Source organism: Enoplosus armatus, chromosome 2 (genome assembly GCF_043641665.1).
Source record: "Enoplosus armatus isolate fEnoArm2 chromosome 2, fEnoArm2.hap1, whole genome shotgun sequence".
Taxonomy (NCBI): Eukaryota; Metazoa; Chordata; class Actinopteri; order Centrarchiformes; family Enoplosidae; genus Enoplosus; species Enoplosus armatus.
Genome location: NC_092181.1, coordinates 13781262 through 13799572, shown reverse-complemented (window position 1 = coordinate 13799572; position 18311 = coordinate 13781262). Strand labels below are relative to the sequence as shown.

Here is an 18311-nt window from a genome sequence, read left to right as displayed (position 1 = left end):
TTCTGCAATATCTTCAATAATTCATTTGTCAAATAAATAATGACTGATGAGGTGGCTCAAGATGTGTTTATGATATTACCAAAAGGTTAGTGATTATCAGTTGTTGTAGTAGGCTGTAAATGGTTGGAGTTATTTTGAAAAACAAAAACAACTTCTGTGGTTATAGAAGACATATTGAATTATCTAAAGGAGGTGATGTACTGTGGATCAGTGTCCCTCTTTAACAGACCAGCTGTCGCACTAAACCTGAAAACCCTGAATGAGGAGAAAAGGGGGGCTTGTTGGATTTGAGAGTCTGTAGCTTTTAAACAGAAATCGATTGTCTTCACAACTTTACACGAGCGTGTTAAGAAGCGTTGTAGCATTTCACAAAAACATCATCTGAGTTAGTGAATATTCGTTATAGTGATTCAGCACATTTACAAAAAAGTGGCCCACTTTTGCTGAGCCAACCCTTTCTAATTAAAACCTTTTTTCTTTTTTTCTTTTTTAAAGTTGCATTAACTGATAATTTCATTAATAATGCTTGCAGGCCAGGGTAATGACAATCTACTTTTATTTCTAAAAGATTATACGTTTGTTTTGGGTCAGATTGAAAAAGCATTTCCCACAAACAGGATTAATTATTTTGTATGTATTTTCTTTTAAAAATATGATCCCATAGGCCATTCATCTCTCAGATAACTTTTACAAGATTTTTTTTTATCACAAAGATTGAAACTCAAAATTGTGAGCTTTATTTCCTGCATCAAACTGAATCCGGTTAAATCAGAGCTGAACTTTACAATTCAGGGGTTGGTTTGTTTGGGTTTTTTTGGAGGAACTTGACCACACGAAGCAATAACTCTCCTCATGATTGTTTATTTGTTTGATATAACATGTCAACACGTCCAACAAAGCTGGCCTTCTCCTGCTTCTAAATGGGCGCACTGTAGAGTCATTTAAGCCACTCCGATGTAAAATCTCACCTCTTCTCTGTTGGAAATGTTGCACTGACGGACAGACGGGCATTAACAGTGTATTGCTCTCGTCCAATCACAGAGCCGCTGGATAATTAGAGGACCAATCGGAGCGCGGCATGGTGCCGGGGGGCGGGGCTGACTGTGTGCTGGAATGCTGCCTCTCTGGGAATGTTTTCCACTTTCAATCACTTTTTTTCCCTCCCAGTCCGTCTCACAAGGCGCTCTTTAAGCTCCGGTGTTGCCACACAGAGCAGCTATTCATCGGCTCTACAGTCAGCCACACACACTCCCATGTTGAACCACTGGACATCTAAACTGGTAAGTTATGTAATTTTTTAAAACTAAATTTAATAGATAAAAGGGGATATTTCACATCAGTATTCATGTGCCATTATTTTTTTATTGAAAGAGATTCAGCGTTAATTTGGCTTTGGTGAAAATGTTCTATCGGCCGAATATAAATTTTCTGGATGCGGTTCCTTCGTCCAAATATTATTATGATTATTATTATTACTATTATTATTATTATTATTGGCTAAAGGTGCAGTTTTGGCCGTTATATGGTCATGTTTAGTTTTGCTAAATTTCTTAACCTGTGTAGCTTGAAGTAAACCTGGGCATGTTTGATTCACAGGAAAACTCAAATAATAATTTGTTGACTTATTTGTACTGAATAGTTTCTGTTATACTTGATATGATTTTTAGGTGTAACTGCTTTTGCCGAAACGGATTTCCAGGCGGCGGTGGAAAGGATTTGGACACTTTTACGCAGCAGCATGGCTTTGGCTGAGAAGAGTCAGCAGTAACTGGGATCGTCGTAGACTCCAGACATCGCATTCAATTAAAACGATTTAATTACACTGAATAGTTTGGACTCTGTCTAAAACACATTTTGCATTCGAGGGTTGTCTTGTCATTAGTTGAAAGTAAAACAAAATGTCCGGCGAGGAGCACAGCCTGTCCGAGGCGGAGCTGAGTCCCGGAGGGTCAGATGATGGTCACTCACTGTCACCGACTCAACCCGGAGCGCCACCCGGCCAGGACTCACCTCTGACCGGGCCGCCGCAGCAGCTGTCAGCGCTCTGTGTCGGGGATGGCAGCGGGGAGGACGGAGGCAGATCCGGAGCCAAATCAGAGGAGGAGGAAGACCGCTTCCCGATCGGTATCAGGGAGGCGGTCAGTCAGGTGCTGGACGGATATGACTGGACACTTGTGCCCATGCCGGTGCGCGTAAACAACGGAAACAAATCGAAGCCCCACGTAAAGAGGCCCATGAACGCCTTCATGGTGTGGGCGCAAGCGGCGAGGAGGAAACTGGCCGACCAGTACCCCCACCTGCACAACGCGGAGCTCAGCAAGACCCTGGGAAAGCTGTGGAGGTTTGTATGGGGCGGTTGTCCCAGAAAAGAACAGTGTGGCCATACAGTGGCACATTTCCTGTGTCGTCTATACGTAAAGGATAAGTGGGGGTGTAGGCTAAATCCTGAACTCAAATGTAAAAGTTGGCAAAATATTAAGCTCAAATTGGTGATTGTAAACAAGGAAAACACCTAGAAACAGAAATAAACTTTGTGGTTTTTTTTAGTTGTGTTCCTTTAATATGATATTTACTGTACAACATGTACTAAATCTAGGTTTATAGCCTAAATGCCGAGTTTTACCCTCATCTTTATTTATCCATTACACACGGGGTTAAATGAGACAATATTTATCATTTTCAGACCTATTCTCAGAAAATACTTTCACATTAACAAGACTAAAATCTATCCTTGTTTTTCTCCCCCCCCCCCCAGGCTGCTGAACGAGAGTGACAAGAGGCCATTCATCGAGGAGGCGGAGAGGCTGAGGAAACAGCACAAGAAGGACTACCCTGAGTACAAGTACCAGCCCCGGAGACGCAAAAACGGCAAACTAGCGCCTGCTAGTGAGTCCGATAGCCAGGGGGAAGGGGAGGCCAGCCACTCCCAGTCACACTATAAGACCCTGCATCTGGAGCACAACGGCGGAGCTGGGTCCCCCCTGAGTGACCTGCACCACCACCACCATCACCACCACCATCCTGCTGGTAGGTGGCTCACAGGTGCCGAGTCTGGACTTAATAATCATACATTTTATTTTGATATTTCAAGAGATATTTGGTCAAGAAAAAGTAGTTTGACCCACACTTCCCAAATCAAAGCAGCACTAAAAGGAGACACAAAGTACCTGATGTCAAAGTTCACCTGACCATGTTGTCCCTTCTCCTCTTTCCTCTAGGTCAGGGTCACAGCCCACCCACGCCCCCCACCACCCCAAAGACAGAGCTCCAGTCTGGGAAACTGTCAGATGCCAAGAGGGAGGGGGCAGCAGGAGCGGCTGGAGGATCAGGGGGGTCCAGGGGAGCCCTCGGGGTGGGAGCTGAAGGGGCATCCGGTGGTCCATCATCATCGAGCGCTAAACCCCACATCGACTTTGGCACCATGGACATCGGCGAGATCAGCCACGAGGTGATGTCCAACATTGAGCCGTTTGACGTGAACGAGTTTGATCAGTACCTTCCTCCAAACGGCCACCCGCAGAGTGCAACCGGGGCCTCTGCAGCTGGATCCTCGGCCTCGTCTTACGCCTACGCCCTGGCTGCTGCTAGTGGGCACTCCGCCTGGCTCTCCAAACAGCAGCAGCAGCAGCCTCAGGCCTCTCCGTCTTCCTCCGACCCCTCCAAGGCCCAGATCAAGAGCGAGTCTGTGTCCGGGAGCCACTACGCCGAGGCTTCGTCCTCTCCCTCCTCAGGCACCCACGTCACCTACACCCCGCTCAGCCTCCCTCACTATGGCTCCGCTTTCCCCTCGCTGGCCTCCAGGGCTCAGTTTGAGTACGGAGAGCACCAGGCCCCCGGGGCGTACTATGCCCACTCCAGCCAGGCCCCAGGGCTGTACTCAGCCTTCTCCTACATGGGCCCTACACAGAGGCCTCTGTACACTACCATAGGAGACCCCTCCAGCGTGGCCCCCTCTCACAGCCCCACACACTGGGAGCAGCCTGTTTACACCACACTCACAAGACCTTGAGGGAGACCAGCTGAGCAGAGGGAAATATGGGAAGTGTGTGAGTGGATCTGCGTGAGCGTGTGGATCTGTGTGTGTGTGTGTGTGTGTGTGTGTGTGCCCGTGCCATATTGATGTTATATTAGAGGTTTTTACTTTTTTAGCCAATATAATGCAAAACGCATCCACGGGGGCCTTACACAGTAAAAAAAAAAAAAAGAACCAGCCACAAACTCACACAATATAAAGTGTGAATCATGGGTCAACAGCCAATCAAGAATTAAATAAACTTTAACAAACGTGTGCCATCATAAATTTATAAGTCGGGATGTACAGCAAGTGTGTATACAAGAGTGAGACACTGAGAGTGAACAGATGTTGCATTGACGTGTGACTCTGATTTGGCCCAGAAACGACGGGTTCAGACTGACATAATCAGATTTTATTAACCAAACTAAAGCAGATGTTTTTGATGTTACTGTGTTATTTTATATGAGTAGTAAGTTTATTGTCCTTGTTGATATCCTAGGGTGTAACTTTATTGTGACTGATTTGATATTACACTAATACATCTGCACCACTGCTTTTGGGAAAAGCGTGTTTTGTTTCAGTAAGATGGTCCCTGGGGTCGTTTCTTCGTGGCCAGAAAAGGATAATTGCAACCTTTTTTCTTTGTAGATAGCACACTCTATATTTCTGTCCTTTCATAACATTGACTTCACTGAACTGAAGAATTAAGCATTTAAGGGGAAAAAATGGGAAAAAGAGAGGGAAAGAGAGCTCTTCAAGATGTATTTCAGCTTATCACTCAGTCTTGGACACTTACCTCAACTCTAGTCATTTTGTGCCAATAGTAAAGGAGAAATACGACTCTGGATACCTGATAAAATATTGCTGAAGGTATTCAGAATTTCAGAGCAGTAAACCTCCACTTCAGTCTTCCTTTTTGCTTTTTAAGTGCCTAACATTTTGCTGATTCACATCTGATTTATCCAATAACTGAGTTAAAATCTATAAGTACAAAGTCTCAACCAAATCTTCTCAGATAATTGGCCAGCTTTGGGTCCTACTTAAGGATTAGAATCACATGTACAACCGTTCTGCACTGCATGTAGGCCAAAAGCATGTTTTTGTTCTTATAGTTTTTTCCTATGGTGTGCCCAAATAGCCCTTTTCCTCTTCAGCAATGGGTGCGTGCAGCAATGTGAATAATGGTCATTACCACAGGCTTCACCTTTATTACGTGATGCATACTTTATCATTTTATACTGACCGTCTTACCATGTAGTTATTATTTTTATGTAAGTAATAATGCATTGTGTGTCACACCTTTGCTTCTTCCATTTTGTATAATTCTGGATAGTTTTGTAAAGTGTTTGCTATACATTCACTTGAGTATTTTGCTTCCATACAAGAAAAAGCAATGTTGAAATATTATTGTTGTCATCTATTAAATCAATTTATTTATAAAAAAAAAGAAAGAATATCCTGTGTGTTATTTTATGCAGCAGCGATGGTTCAGAGATAACACATGTAGCAGTTAGCAAGTGAAAGGTGAAAAAAAAAGAAATTAAAAACACGCTGCTGACGTGTGAACTGTAATAACAACACAATCAGTGCCCCACCAGCCTAAGCTGTTTAGTGTGTTTGTGTGTGTGGTAGGCTAAAATTGACTACTAATTCCCCACATTTAATCGGCTGGGGACTGCGTGTTACTGAGAAAGACAAAGAGAGCCATTCAGCAAGGGAGAGGGACAGAAAGAGAGAGAAGGGGTGGGTGTAAAGAGCCAGAGGCAAGGCCAATTTCAGCTCAGTAACCGGCGTACACTTGGACTTTTGTACATGGCTTTCCTTTCACTCTGCCCTCTCCTCTCCACCTGAGGCTCCCTCCCTGCCTCCACACTCAGCTGCTGTTCAAAACCCATTCAGCGGGCACCCAGAATCAAAATGTCAAGTTCATTGTACTGGCATTGTGTTGGAGGGAGATGCAAAACAAAGATGATGATAGACGTGGGGATCTTTTGCGAAAAGAAAAAAAGGTGCCAATATCCAAAATGAGGGGCGAGAAATGACATTAATTTAAGGAGAAAAGTGAAGGTAAACTATTCATAGAGCAGTCCAAACCTGAGGAAAGCTGTTTATGTTTGAAAGTAACACAGGGTGGCACTCAGAGAACTTGGATTAATTAAACTAATCAGGCGATACACAAACAGTGTTAGAATCATGTTGTGAGCAAGGAAAGAAAAGAGATAATGTGGTGAGAAAGATAGAAACTAGTTAAGGAGCTAGTAAGATCAAAATATCAAACAGGACAAAACTTCAACTGCTGTGGTTCCAGCTTTAGGTCGACCTCTTGGCAAATAACAGAAATAAACCTTTAATTGCATAAAACTGTGTATTGGTGACTGGAAAATATATAAATGATTACACTGAAAATAAACCCTATGGACATCTGGGATTTATGACCGACAAAAAGGTTTTGAATCTGGGGAAATTAACAAGGATGTAAACATTGAAAACACACCACAGCAACTTATGTTGCTGGAAAGTAAATTTCTAGTGTTGATCTGTTTTCAGGACCAGATTACCAACTCATCATCTTAGCACGTAGGACCATTTGACACATATGACAAGGGGTGGCCTGTTGATTAATATGATCTCTCCCTGATAAATAAATACAATACAAAAAAAGTAAAGACTAGGTGAAATGAATAAGTCAAAATAAGGATTGTTGTTTGTTTGAAATCCATCTTTGGACTACCAGGGGCGGAAAGTAATTAGCACATTGACTCAATCACTGTAGTTTTCTGCTTCATCTTACTTCTTCTGCTACATTTCAGAGGAAAACATTTTACGTTTTACTCCACTATATCTATTTTACAGCTGAAGTTGTGAGTTACTTTGTAGATTAAGATTGTACACACAAAACATAAGCTCATCTTTTAAAATATGATGCACATGCATGTTATAGATTTATCGTATCAACAGTATATAAAATAGTTCAAATTAGCTTTAGACCAGCTGCAACATTAACCTTATGTTTACATGTTGATGAATCACTAACAACAATTCAATATATAATAATATATAGAATATTGTAGCTTTTTATAATTTTAGTGCTACTTTGAATGACTTTTACTTGTGAGTATTGTGGTATTTAAACTTTTACTCATAGAAGTACTCCCAGTACTTCTGGGGATAGCATGTCACAGGCTCTGCATCAGACTGAAAGTAGGACACACGTATGTAAAAAGACCAGATAACAGGATTTAGGTGGGCTGTAAATTTCCAGGTCAGACTCCAGACCAACTGGTGGCGGTAACGCACCTCAACATTTAAAGAAGAAGAAGAAGAAGAAGAAGAAGAAGAAGAAGAAGAAGAAGACGCATGTGACGTCATTCCAGGGGCGCCAAATCTGCAGCGGACAGAAACACAACACGAAACTTCTGAAGTGTTCTGTCACCGTCTAAACAGGTAAAAATGAACTTTATTCATGATTAATGAGGATATATGACACTTCAATGTATCCTCGCAGCAGCATAAACTTCGTGTAGCATTCAGCTAACGTTTGAGTTCGTCTGCAACATAATAATACTGTACCAGAGCTGTGTGTCCGTTATTTGTGTAGCTAACATGGCAGGTTGTCGGGAGTTGTAGTGACGCCCTGAAACGCGATGTAGTCACCTTGTTTCCGGGCTGAAGATAGAGTTGTACGTTGAGTAAGACTTGATGAGATATATATTGAATTAGTGTCGGTTGTCCTCTCAGCCAGCTGTCATGGACCTCAGCCCCTTTGAAACTGACAACTCGGTCAGCTGCCGACTGGCTTCTCAGATCCCTGATGTGTGCCTGACAGAGGACTGCTGTTTGGGCATTGACGAGGCAGGAAGGGGGCCTGTGCTGGGTATGCTGTTATTATTATATACTATAATAATATCTTAATAACTATCTTTGTAATCTAAACCTTTATAGTGTTGTAATAAGACTGCATCCTTGCATCTTCTGTTCTGCAGTCATCCATGATTTATCATGGAGGTAATGATTTATTGTCTGTCACGGTTTGAATGCATTGCTCATTTATTTTAGCACTTACTGCATGGTGTGGCATGAGGTTCATATACTTACAGTATTCATGTGTTGTGATCTAGGGCCCATGGTGTATGGAATATGTTTCTGTCCAATTTCCAAAAAGCAGGAGCTGAAGGACTCAAAAGTGGCAGGTAATGCTTTTTCTGTAGATGACAGCTGAGAAGGATGTTGCACAGTCTTTCTCAGCTTCTCTCTCAGCGTGATGCTTTGAACTCATCATCGCTGCTATCTTAGTGAGGAACCTAAGAAAATGTGACATTTGCCAATTCATCTCTTTCTTTGTTCAAGTAGTTATGATTCCATCTGCAAATAAATAAGAAAAATAAGCAATACATAGTCTTTTTTTTACTGACTGTGGTAAATCAAATCCTTCATTACATCCTCAGTATTATTACATTCTTGCATTTTAAAACTAATTCATGCTATTTGTCACTCCCTAATCAGATTCAAAGACTCTAACAGAAGCAGAAAGAGAGAATCTTTTCCGTAAACTGGATGAAGCCAGAAGTTATGTAGGCTGGGCTCTGCAGATTCTCTCACCCAACACGATCTCTACCTGCATGTTACAGAGGTATTTGGCACATACAGCATCATACACATAGAGACTTGTTTTTTCATAAACTGTGTTTTAGATTCACATCCTAATAAAATGTCTGCTTTTGTTAGGACAAAATACAACCTGAACGCTCTTTCACATGATACAGCAATTGATCTTGTACAGTTTGCCTTGGACAGTGGAGTACAGCTCAAAGAGGTTTGTAAACAAGTCATTCATATTCAATATAAAGGTGCACAGCTGATGCTTTTGTTGTATTGTCAAGTGCATATTTTCTGCTGTGCCTACAGTATACACACACACACACACTATGCCTTAATGTAGTTCTGCAGAGTGCCTTTCAATAGAAGATGGATTTCAGAACTTGACGCGTACTCTTGTCATCCAGGCAGACCCACACAAACCAGGTTTTATGTTGGGTTTTCTGTGTCAGTTTTGGGTCAGGTCCAACTGATAACACACGTGTTAACATGTTACAGGGAATCTAATTGTAATAAATCACCAACTTGCAGCTTCATTGTGTTTGAGAATGTGCCTGTTACTTTAAGAGCATTGCCTTTTGACCAAGACATAGCAATGCTGGTTATTGAACTGTGTTTATGTTTTACAGCTTCTGTGAATTGTGTGCTCTTTATGTACAGCGCTGTGACTGAAATTCATGGATACATGCAACTGATTCAAGATAAAAACATTCAACATGAGACAACATATTCTCATTCTCACTCTTCCTTCTTTTCTCTTTGTTCTTTCCTGTCTTACTTGAACTGCCCTCCTCCACCTCTGTGATTTCTGCAGGTATTTGTGGACACAGTCGGCCCAGCAGAGAAGTATGAGGAGAAACTCTCGAAGCGGTTCCCGGGCATCGAGGTGACTGTGAGGCCAAAGGCCGACTCCCTCTTCCCCGTCGTCAGTGCAGCCAGTATCTGTGCGAAGGTTAGTGACCACCAGCCAACTGGATCTTTCTCATGCCATTCACATTCCTGATTATTGCCGTTTGTTAGCTCCATATTACTGTACCTCCAGAAGGTTGAGTCTTTATTGAAAGAAGTTGATCTTGTGCTGGGAATAGTGAAATAGGTTTTTTGTTTTTTCGTTTCATATGTCTATTCCTTTAGATGAAGGAAGTACATTTGAACATGTAAAACATGTCTGAACAGTCATCAGCCATCTTCTCTTGAGTGGGAGTTTCTCTAGTCAGCTGAATACATACTGCTCGTGTATTGAGGAGTGGGAGATAAGTGTGCTTGTCTTCCTTTTTTTTTCTCTTCAAACAGCGTAGTCATCTTCACAGTTGTCATGACTGCTTACATGGACGTCCTTGTTACTGCAGTGGCCTTAATTTGGGATTATAGAGCCGACATTTGCCACATTTTAAGGTTGTAAGTAGTTTTTCTGATGCCATCTGCTGATTTTCAGGTGGCCAGGGATCGTGTCGTAAAGGGCTGGAACTTTGCTGAGGACCTGGGAGAGGTGGACACAGACTACGGCTCAGGTTACCCCAATGGTAACAGAAACAATCAACAGCTGTTATAATAATATACTTAATAATATCAACAGTTGAGTGCACGTACACTATTATCAGGCATTCCTTTTTTTTTGTTTTTTTTTTAAATCTCTGTCACTGCTAACTTGGGGTGTAACAGTACACAGAAGTCACAGTTTGGTTCATACCCGGTTTGGAGCCAGTTCGTTACAGGCCGAAACCAAATTGTTCCCAGGAAACTGATTTAAAAAACGCAGGCGGCTCCGGTGTATCATTTGCGCTCACCATAGTGTGACGGACTCAGTGACCTCTTTACTGCTAAAGCCATACTAGTAACATTACCTTAAGAAGACTAAGATGGTTATCGATGCATGTAGATAAACTGATACTGAGACAGATTTTTTCCCCTGCATTTTCAGACCCCAAGACTAAAGTGTGGATGCTGAAGTATCTAGACCCAGTGTTCGGCTACCCTCAGTTTGTCCGATTTAGCTGGAGCACTGCCCAAACCCTGATGGACAGCAAGGGTGTGACTGTCCACTGGTAAAGAGCCTTCAAACCTTTGACCGAAGTCCTTGGATGTATAAAAGCAGAGGTTGATTTAAAGAGTTAAAGAAGAATACCATTGAAATCCAGCGTTAAAACATGATTTCATGTAGAATTTGCTAAAAGTAGTAAAATATTTTCCAACTTTTTTCCAAATCTGTAGAAGCCATAAAACTTGACATAAATACTTTTGAAAATGTCTTTGGTTTGTGTTGTAGATAAATATACTTGCATGTTGTGTTGGTGTGTGAAAACCACAAACCCCTTTGATTTCCAGGTCACGCTTAATGTTTGTGTAAATCATTTTAAGAGACGAGCGCTAATCTCAGTGTAAAAACCAGGCTTGTTTTTTTAAATCTGTCCTCAGGGATGATGATGAGGAAGATGGGGAGAAGGCTGCGCAGCGGCAGAAAAACAAGTCCATGTTGTCGTACTTAAGTGCATCAGCGGCATCAGACCAAAACTCGACCCCCCAGGCACACCGCTTCTTCGCTGAGCGGAGGCTGAAGAGCCTCAACACACTCTGAAGACAACACAGGAGAGGACACACACACACACACACACACACACACACACACTCAGAAAACACGTTATGTTTGTATCACCAATGCAGAATTATAATGAAAATATGTCTTTATTTTTCCTGTTTGTACCTGTTTTTTTTAATACATAAAGTTAATGTTTAAAACTCATGTTTTGCTTTTTAATAGCCTTTTTGTTTTAAAATTCTACACCATACATGTGGAAGAAGAAACAAGATCTGCTGGCAATATAACAAAACAGGCCGGAGGTTTGAAAAACATTGTCTCCTAAATATCCACCATAATATGACAACTGCAGAAAGAAAACCACTCATCTTGTTCCACATGCACTGAAATCATAGTCTCTCTCCAGGTGTATCACATTGTTTAGGCTACAGCACTGTTTTAAGGCTATTGCTTATAATTAGTTATCCTGGGTATCTGTGATACCTGATACCAAGACAAGGAATACAAACATGTTTTACTACAAAACCTCTTTTAAACAAACAACCACACAAGAACATTGCCCAGGTAAAATACAAATATTAAATGCTGATTAAAATCAGAAACTGCCTAATCAAAGAATAATTTAAGAAGGTAAGTAAGCTTTCAGTGGCAGCTTTGAGTACTTGACAGTATTCAGTTATCCAGGCCTTGTAGGAAAACTGGGAAGTCTTGCTTTTCTTTCAAATTAAGGTTTGTTTTTATTCAAATTTTAGTTGACATCATGTTCACAAAGTTGATATACTATAACTGACAAGAAAGGATCACATTTGAATAACTGTCCCTGAACCACCAGCAAATAAATCCTACTATCTCCAGTTTTCCAGCTTTACATGCTGAGACTGCTCACTACAAGTATGAGGTAAAAAGGATGATGAGGTTTGATGGTATTACTGCATACTGTTCCCCTCTTTAAATACCACAACTTAATCTGTATCAACCCAACAAAGCATCTTTGATGTGGCACAGATTGATCTCGAGATGGCTGCCAAACGCTTGTCTTCTCAGAAATCGCAGCAGTGCTGTTGATCTGTCTCACATCCCCTGAGAGCTTCATCCTCCTCCGACTCTCCAGGGTTTTTCCTTCAGGCCAACACTTCAACACACAAGAAACTTCACGCATGACATTTACACACGTCACATTTTGCCACGGGAACACAACAGGCAGCTGGTTAAGAAGGGGTGTCCGTCATATCATCAGAAAAATAAATACTGCATTGACTCGCCCAGCCTGACGGATGTTAACTAGAAAATCAAGGCATATCTGTCCACCGTCGCTAGTTCGCGTTGGGTTTGTGTCTAGACTCTTGGATCCTCTTCCCACAGTTCATAGCTAAAGTGGAGACCGCAAACGAAGACAGGATCACAATTGAGGTCCCCACAAAATGAGACGACGCTCCTCTGGGGGTAAATCTCAGGGGTCTCCTGGGGAAAGTGTCTCTGTCGAAGGCTGCAGCGGCGGTCACAGTCGGGGCCACGGGCTCCATGGTTCTGGATGCTGCTGAAGCTGAAGTCCACAAGCTGGTCTCTGGAGGTCAGGCGTGGGGTCTGCCGCCGCCTCAGCAGGAGGTGTCTGGATCTATCTGTCCTGACCAACACGTCGAGTCCTCTTCTGATCCTTTCCTTTACGTCCATTTATAACCTCCCCAGGCTCCTCATCTAATCCCTCTAAGTGGCCCGGTCTCCTACTGCGTCAATGGGATTAAAAATAGTTAACCCGTGGCTGCAGCGGACTAAGGTGGTGATCTATTTCAGCGTAAGACTGTCAACTTTAATTTCATTTAGATCACCCTGTCTTTGTTCCATAGGGAATGAATGGAGACGTTTTAGCGATAGAAGCAAACAGTCAATGTTATTAGGAAAGGGCATAAACAATGATGACATTGTCACGCCACAGACGAGAGGTACGCAGTTCAACCTTCGCCTTCACGTGTTATTTTCAATGCTCTTTCTCTTCTTATCCATTGAAAAGAAAGCTCGTTATTCCTTTAATGTGCTTTCAATACATTCTGCACTTTTAGTTAGTATCTCAAAATAACAGAAAAAAAGATATCTCACAAATAAAGGCAAATAAATATCCCAGTTTTAGCAGATAATAACGACCACCGTGCACATGAGGGGAAGCAGATTAGAAGCTGCTAATATTTGGCAGCTAGTTTGTTTTTTTCCGTCGCTTACGAGCTGCAGTTGATGCCAGAATGAGTCACTGCAGACTATTATCCAAGACTACTGTATTTCTCTGAGCACGTACTGTTTGTTCCCTTAGATGAGATAAGAGAGTAGACAGAAAAGAAGATCAATCAAAGATCCAGGCTGAGAACATCTCATTAAGAAACAGTACGCGACAATTATACAATAAAGATTGTCTCCAACCAAGGACATAGTTTAATATTCAATACTTTATATTGATGTAGTTTTAATATATTGTATAAAGAAATTATAAGTCATCTGTCCTCATTTAGCCAACATTTCTTTCTAAAAGCCCATATCTTTATTCTCCTCACATATTTTCAAAGTGTTACATATTGTAAACACTGTGGTATGTTTCTCTACAGTTAAGGAGACAAACAAGGAGATAACATTGAATGGCACTCCTCATATCAACACATGAAATGAATCAGCAGCTGTTTTGATAATACTACTTCACCTGCCATATACTACCTCATTACTTATTCTTTAAACAGTGCAATACATACATATACATTGTTATTGTGTGTGTGTATATATATATATATTCCACTTTTTTCACATATCTTATTTTTGTACATACTCTTATTTCTAAATTTATGCTACTTCCTAGCCTTGAATGGGAGCACCGGTACTGTATAATTTCCCCCCAGGGATCAATAAAGTATTTCTGATTCTGATTGCAAAACATCTTCTGGTTCAAGCTTCTCAAATGACACAATTTGCTCCTTATCTGTTTTATATCACTGTGTATAGAACAGTGTTGGGCTTTTGGACTGTTAGTCTTACAAAAAAAGACATTTTAAGATGACCTTAGACCCTGAGAATTAGGAATGGGCCATTTCAGAATCAGGTTTATTGGCAAGTAGGTTTTCACATACAAGGAATTTGACATAGAAACATAGAAAAGAAGAGAAAATAAAAATGAAAAGTTCTGCAGAAGTCAAGAATCATAATTATAAAATGGAAGAATGTTCACAGTATGAAGTATATGTGCAATGTACAGAGATAATTATACAAAAGATATGCGTTAATGTAACGCATTGAGTCAGATGTGGAGACTTTACGTTAATGTAACGTGTAGTGTTCATGATCAGAGTCTGTATCGGACCTAAAACACTTAAAACAGATTGATTGAAAGTAAAAGAAAAAAATCATTAGTTGCACTCTTATCACAAACTATCATATGCTGTAACTTTATTGAAACAGCAGCTCTACTTTTTATCTGTAGTATTTGTATTATTAGTGTGTTAAAATTCTTTGAAACCAAACCAAATTTAGTTTTTGTTGTTTTCTACAGCTTCATTTTACAAAACTGTACGTGTTGAAATATGTTGTGTGAAAACTTAAATAACACAAGAACTTAGTGGAATTTCCATGTATCCACTAAAAAAAAGACCGTCGACTTGTCCTGTCAGCTGTGATTTGTACAGTTTTCAGCACTGAGGACAGCTCCTCCTCACCATGACCCAGGTCACCTGGTCTTTAATCCCTGGGGTTGTTACACATAGTCCCAGTTTCTTTTCATGGCATCTCTTTAATGGTGCTAATTGGATTGTGTTGGTTCTTTTCCACTACTGACACAGAAAGCTTTCATGAATGACTGTGTGGCAGCGAGACAGTTGTTGTGGTGCGAGATGCTACAATTATGAGTCAGAGAAAATTACAAGGAATAAATATTAGTGGCATATTGGAGTTAAGTGTTCTTTTTTCCCCTTTTGAGTCATATCTATACTCCCTAACTGTACAAAAACACTGACCATACTCATTAGACACACACAGGGTGTTTGTGGTAGGTGTGCTTGATGTGTTCACCCATATATCAATTCAAGCAATAATTGCTTAATGAAGTTATTATTGATATCAGGACTGATCCTCAGATTTTGTAAATATGATCCAGAGGCATGAAAGTGCAAAAATGATGTGTTGCATGGGACAGTCTATTATAGTCCATACAGTCTAGAAAACAATAAACAAATACATACATTTAGGGTATAAATGATTTATTGTACAGTATAGAACATTACTAGCTAATGACCTTGTAGTTAAAAAAGTCAAGATAATGTCGCTGATTATGTTCGTTCAGTAGAAAATCAAAGACAATCTGCACCATCTTATTAAACGTATCAGATGTATTTTGTAAATGCCATCATCTGTGTAAGTGACCTTTGAGGATTTCTTCATTAAACTGCAGAAATTTCCACTTGGCATTTCACGCTGGCTCTGTCAGGGATTCTTTAACATCAAATCTTCCTGGGTTCAGATGTAAAGATCATTCAGAAATTTCCTCATAAATCATCACGTATTATAACTCACACGGCCATCATTACGTCTTCACTGTGTCACATATGTGTATTCTCACAGCTTCTGGTCCAAATAGAGCAGTCTGATCTAAAGCTGCTTCTTATCTGTGTGAACTGGTTTCCACAGTCTCTGTTGTACCTGGACCTCAGATCAAATTATCTTTGACGAGCCCCCTCAGGGGCCCTCACATTTTTCTCTAGGCCCATTCAACATATGGTGGCTCATTTCACTGAAATAGCAGATGCTTTCCACATGGTGTCCCTATTGCCTCAAAATAAAAACTGCTCTATTTTTTTGCCATATCAAAATTTCAGCACATGAGTGGAAGACTTTTAGGTTGCAATAGAGCAAGCTAATATTAACTTTTAAGCAGTCTTTGATTTTAAAAAGCAATTACTGTATATCTCTTGCATTGGTCTCTTTTGATGCACTATTTTAAAAAAAGGACAGTCAGTATCAGCTCTGCACCATGGAAAAGTCACTATATATATATATATATATAAACAGGTGCTAGCATACTATATGACAAGCTGTCTGTACCTCAGCTGTAAAGGTGTCACTCAACTTCAATTTCACAATATTACATCTTTTCCATGTTACTGCCTGTTGGTGCTTGTATCTCGTCTGTATTAATGCATCCTGTATGTTTTATTGAAGCAGACATCCCTAGGTTAGGGCTATATACCAGGGGGTACTTTTTAATTACATTTCCACATATGGATGTTCATTAGGTTAGACGTTACAGAAATATTAATATGTTGCCCCTAATGTGAGAAACATTTTGTACATTCAAGAGCCCATAATATCATTTAACTAAAACTACACACAGACAGCATAGTGGCTTGACTTAGTGGGAGAAATGGCACTTTGCATGTAATCAGCACCGCGAACGTGGGCACAAAAGATGTGACTGCCAGATAGAGGTACTGATCCAAGTGTTCAATCACACAAGCTTATCTCAAACATAAGAAAATATATTACTATTAATACATCACTAAAGTCATTCGGCTTCATCCTCAGGGGGCTGTACTAATTAATTTTTAGCCATGCCGCTGGCGTACCAAATACAGTAACGAGGAAACATGTAGAGGAAAAAGTATAGACTGATTGTCAAATGAGTTAGATTGTGCTTCATACCAGAAAGAAACAGTATCACCAGTGAAATACAACATGGGAAACACAACACAGTGAGTAAGCAAGTCACAGTTAGCCCAACAGTAAGTTTAGAATTGCCAGTTACCTAGAATGTTGGATTAGCGACGCATTAGCCTTAAAAAGCTAATATAATGGCTAGCCTGCTTAGCAACAAACGAATCACAAATCAACAATTACAAAACAGCTATAATGTAAAAAGAGTAGCCTGCCTACAGAGTAAATAAAAGATGCCTGTCAATATTTGCTTGGTCACAGATCTGACAAAATGGTGGATGTAACAATGTCAGTTAAACTGCTAGCAATGGAACTGTGCCAGTAGGTGTTGCTATAGCAACAGAATGTTCGACTGAAACCAACTGCTGGTGGCTGAACAGATTTCACACAGTACTTCACAGTAGGCACTTTATGCTCTTAAGTTTCACATAGATCAAAAGTACAAACCTACAGATCACATGAAAAACTTCACTATGACTGATGTGACACTTGTGAGTACCTCCATTGAAAGATTTGTTTGTGATTAAAAGCTTTGATCATTAATATATATATCTATAATACACGCAAGCGGAAATTGCTTTCCATCTTTATGGAGACAACAAGGCCAAAAAGCCACTTAACCAACCAAGTTGCATATACATTATCTCTCCCTCTTGAACTCCTTCCCCTCTTCTCTCCATCTTTGTTATGTTTATGTATGTATGACGAGGCACCCCCGGGACTGCTGATCATATAGTGTTTTATTTAGAGAAGCTCCTCTTCCCAGACGAGGCTTTTAGCACAGCTGTAGTCTGTGACCCACTTCTAGACAGACAGAGCTAGAAATGAGGAGAAGGTGGGAGCTGAGAGGAGGAGGAGGAGGAGGAGGTAGGAGGTGCAGGGGGTTTTAAGGAAGCAGATTTGCGGGACAAGGAACAAGAGAGAGAGTTGATGGATAAGTGAGGGTGACAATAGGGGGAGGATAAAAAGGAGATGTAAGTGGAAAGTTTGGGGATAAAAGATAAAAGACATAGGGAATAGAGATCAAATGAATTATTGTTGCCTCATATATGATTCTCTAAATATTGTACTTAAGAAGAGCAATCAGACTGAAAGAATAGTTTTGTAGTGGTTACGATATAGACTGTGCTGTTAAAGGGTTTATGCAGTATGAGTCATGGCTCCTGAATTAATGTACTGAATGTAATGCTGTTGTATTAGATCACTGAACAAAGTAAACAGCAGCAAGTTGGCAATTAAAAACCTACAGGTAGAACAATGTAAACACTGCTCCTCTTCACACACTCACAAGTCATATTAGCTTGAATGCCAATTAGCAGCAGCTAGTCAGCTATAGAAGAGATGTGGAAATCAGCACTTACCTACATGTGAATGATCACAACAACAGAAACAAACTAACACCACCGCTCAATTTGCTGGAGCTTCTTTCAAATGGCTAAATTAGTTATTTTGTCAAAGGAAGCACTGTTGCTGTTATGCATTGAATAT

General features: G+C 40.6%; 2 protein-coding genes across 2 annotated transcripts; both read left to right on the top strand.

Moving 5' to 3' along the window:
* Nucleotides 1-2165: 2165 nt before the first annotated feature.
* Nucleotides 2166-4009, top strand: LOC139298855 (transcription factor SOX-10-like). The gene is made up of 4 exons (XM_070921656.1): nt 2166-2341; nt 2756-3027; nt 3219-3333; nt 3394-4009. The coding sequence occupies exons 1-4, from the start codon at nt 2181-2183 to the stop codon at nt 4007-4009; spliced, it is 1164 nt and encodes a 387-aa protein (XP_070777757.1). The 5' UTR covers nt 2166-2180.
* Nucleotides 4010-7395: 3386 nt separating this feature from the next.
* On the top strand, nt 7396-11316 carry rnaseh2a (ribonuclease H2, subunit A). Its single transcript, XM_070923373.1, has 9 exons — nt 7396-7459; nt 7754-7889; nt 8134-8205; nt 8519-8645; nt 8741-8828; nt 9426-9563; nt 10047-10134; nt 10533-10656; nt 11027-11316. Exons 2-9 carry the CDS (start codon nt 7763-7765, stop codon nt 11184-11186), a joined length of 924 nt encoding a protein of 307 aa, XP_070779474.1. The 5' UTR covers nt 7396-7459; nt 7754-7762; the 3' UTR covers nt 11187-11316.
* Nucleotides 11317-18311: the final 6995 nt, after the last annotated feature.

Bases quoted from the DNA above. Each gene is read 5' to 3' on its own strand.
- LOC139298855 (XM_070921656.1), top strand. From the start codon at position 2,181: ATGCCGGTGCGCGTAAACAACGGAAACAAATCGAAGCCCCACGTAAAG. The intron at 3,028-3,218 runs GTAGGTGGCTCA...TCTTTCCTCTAG, and splicing joins TCACCACCACCATCCTGCTG to GTCAGGGTCACAGCCCACCC. The intron at 3,334-3,393 runs GTCCAGGGGAGC...ATCATCATCGAG, and splicing joins GCGGCTGGAGGATCAGGGGG to CGCTAAACCCCACATCGACT.
- rnaseh2a (XM_070923373.1), top strand. From the start codon at position 7,763: ATGGACCTCAGCCCCTTTGAAACTGACAACTCGGTCAGCTGCCGACTG. The intron at 8,829-9,425 runs GTTTGTAAACAA...TGATTTCTGCAG, and splicing joins GTGGAGTACAGCTCAAAGAG to GTATTTGTGGACACAGTCGG. The intron at 10,135-10,532 runs GTAACAGAAACA...CTGCATTTTCAG, and splicing joins CGGCTCAGGTTACCCCAATG to ACCCCAAGACTAAAGTGTGG.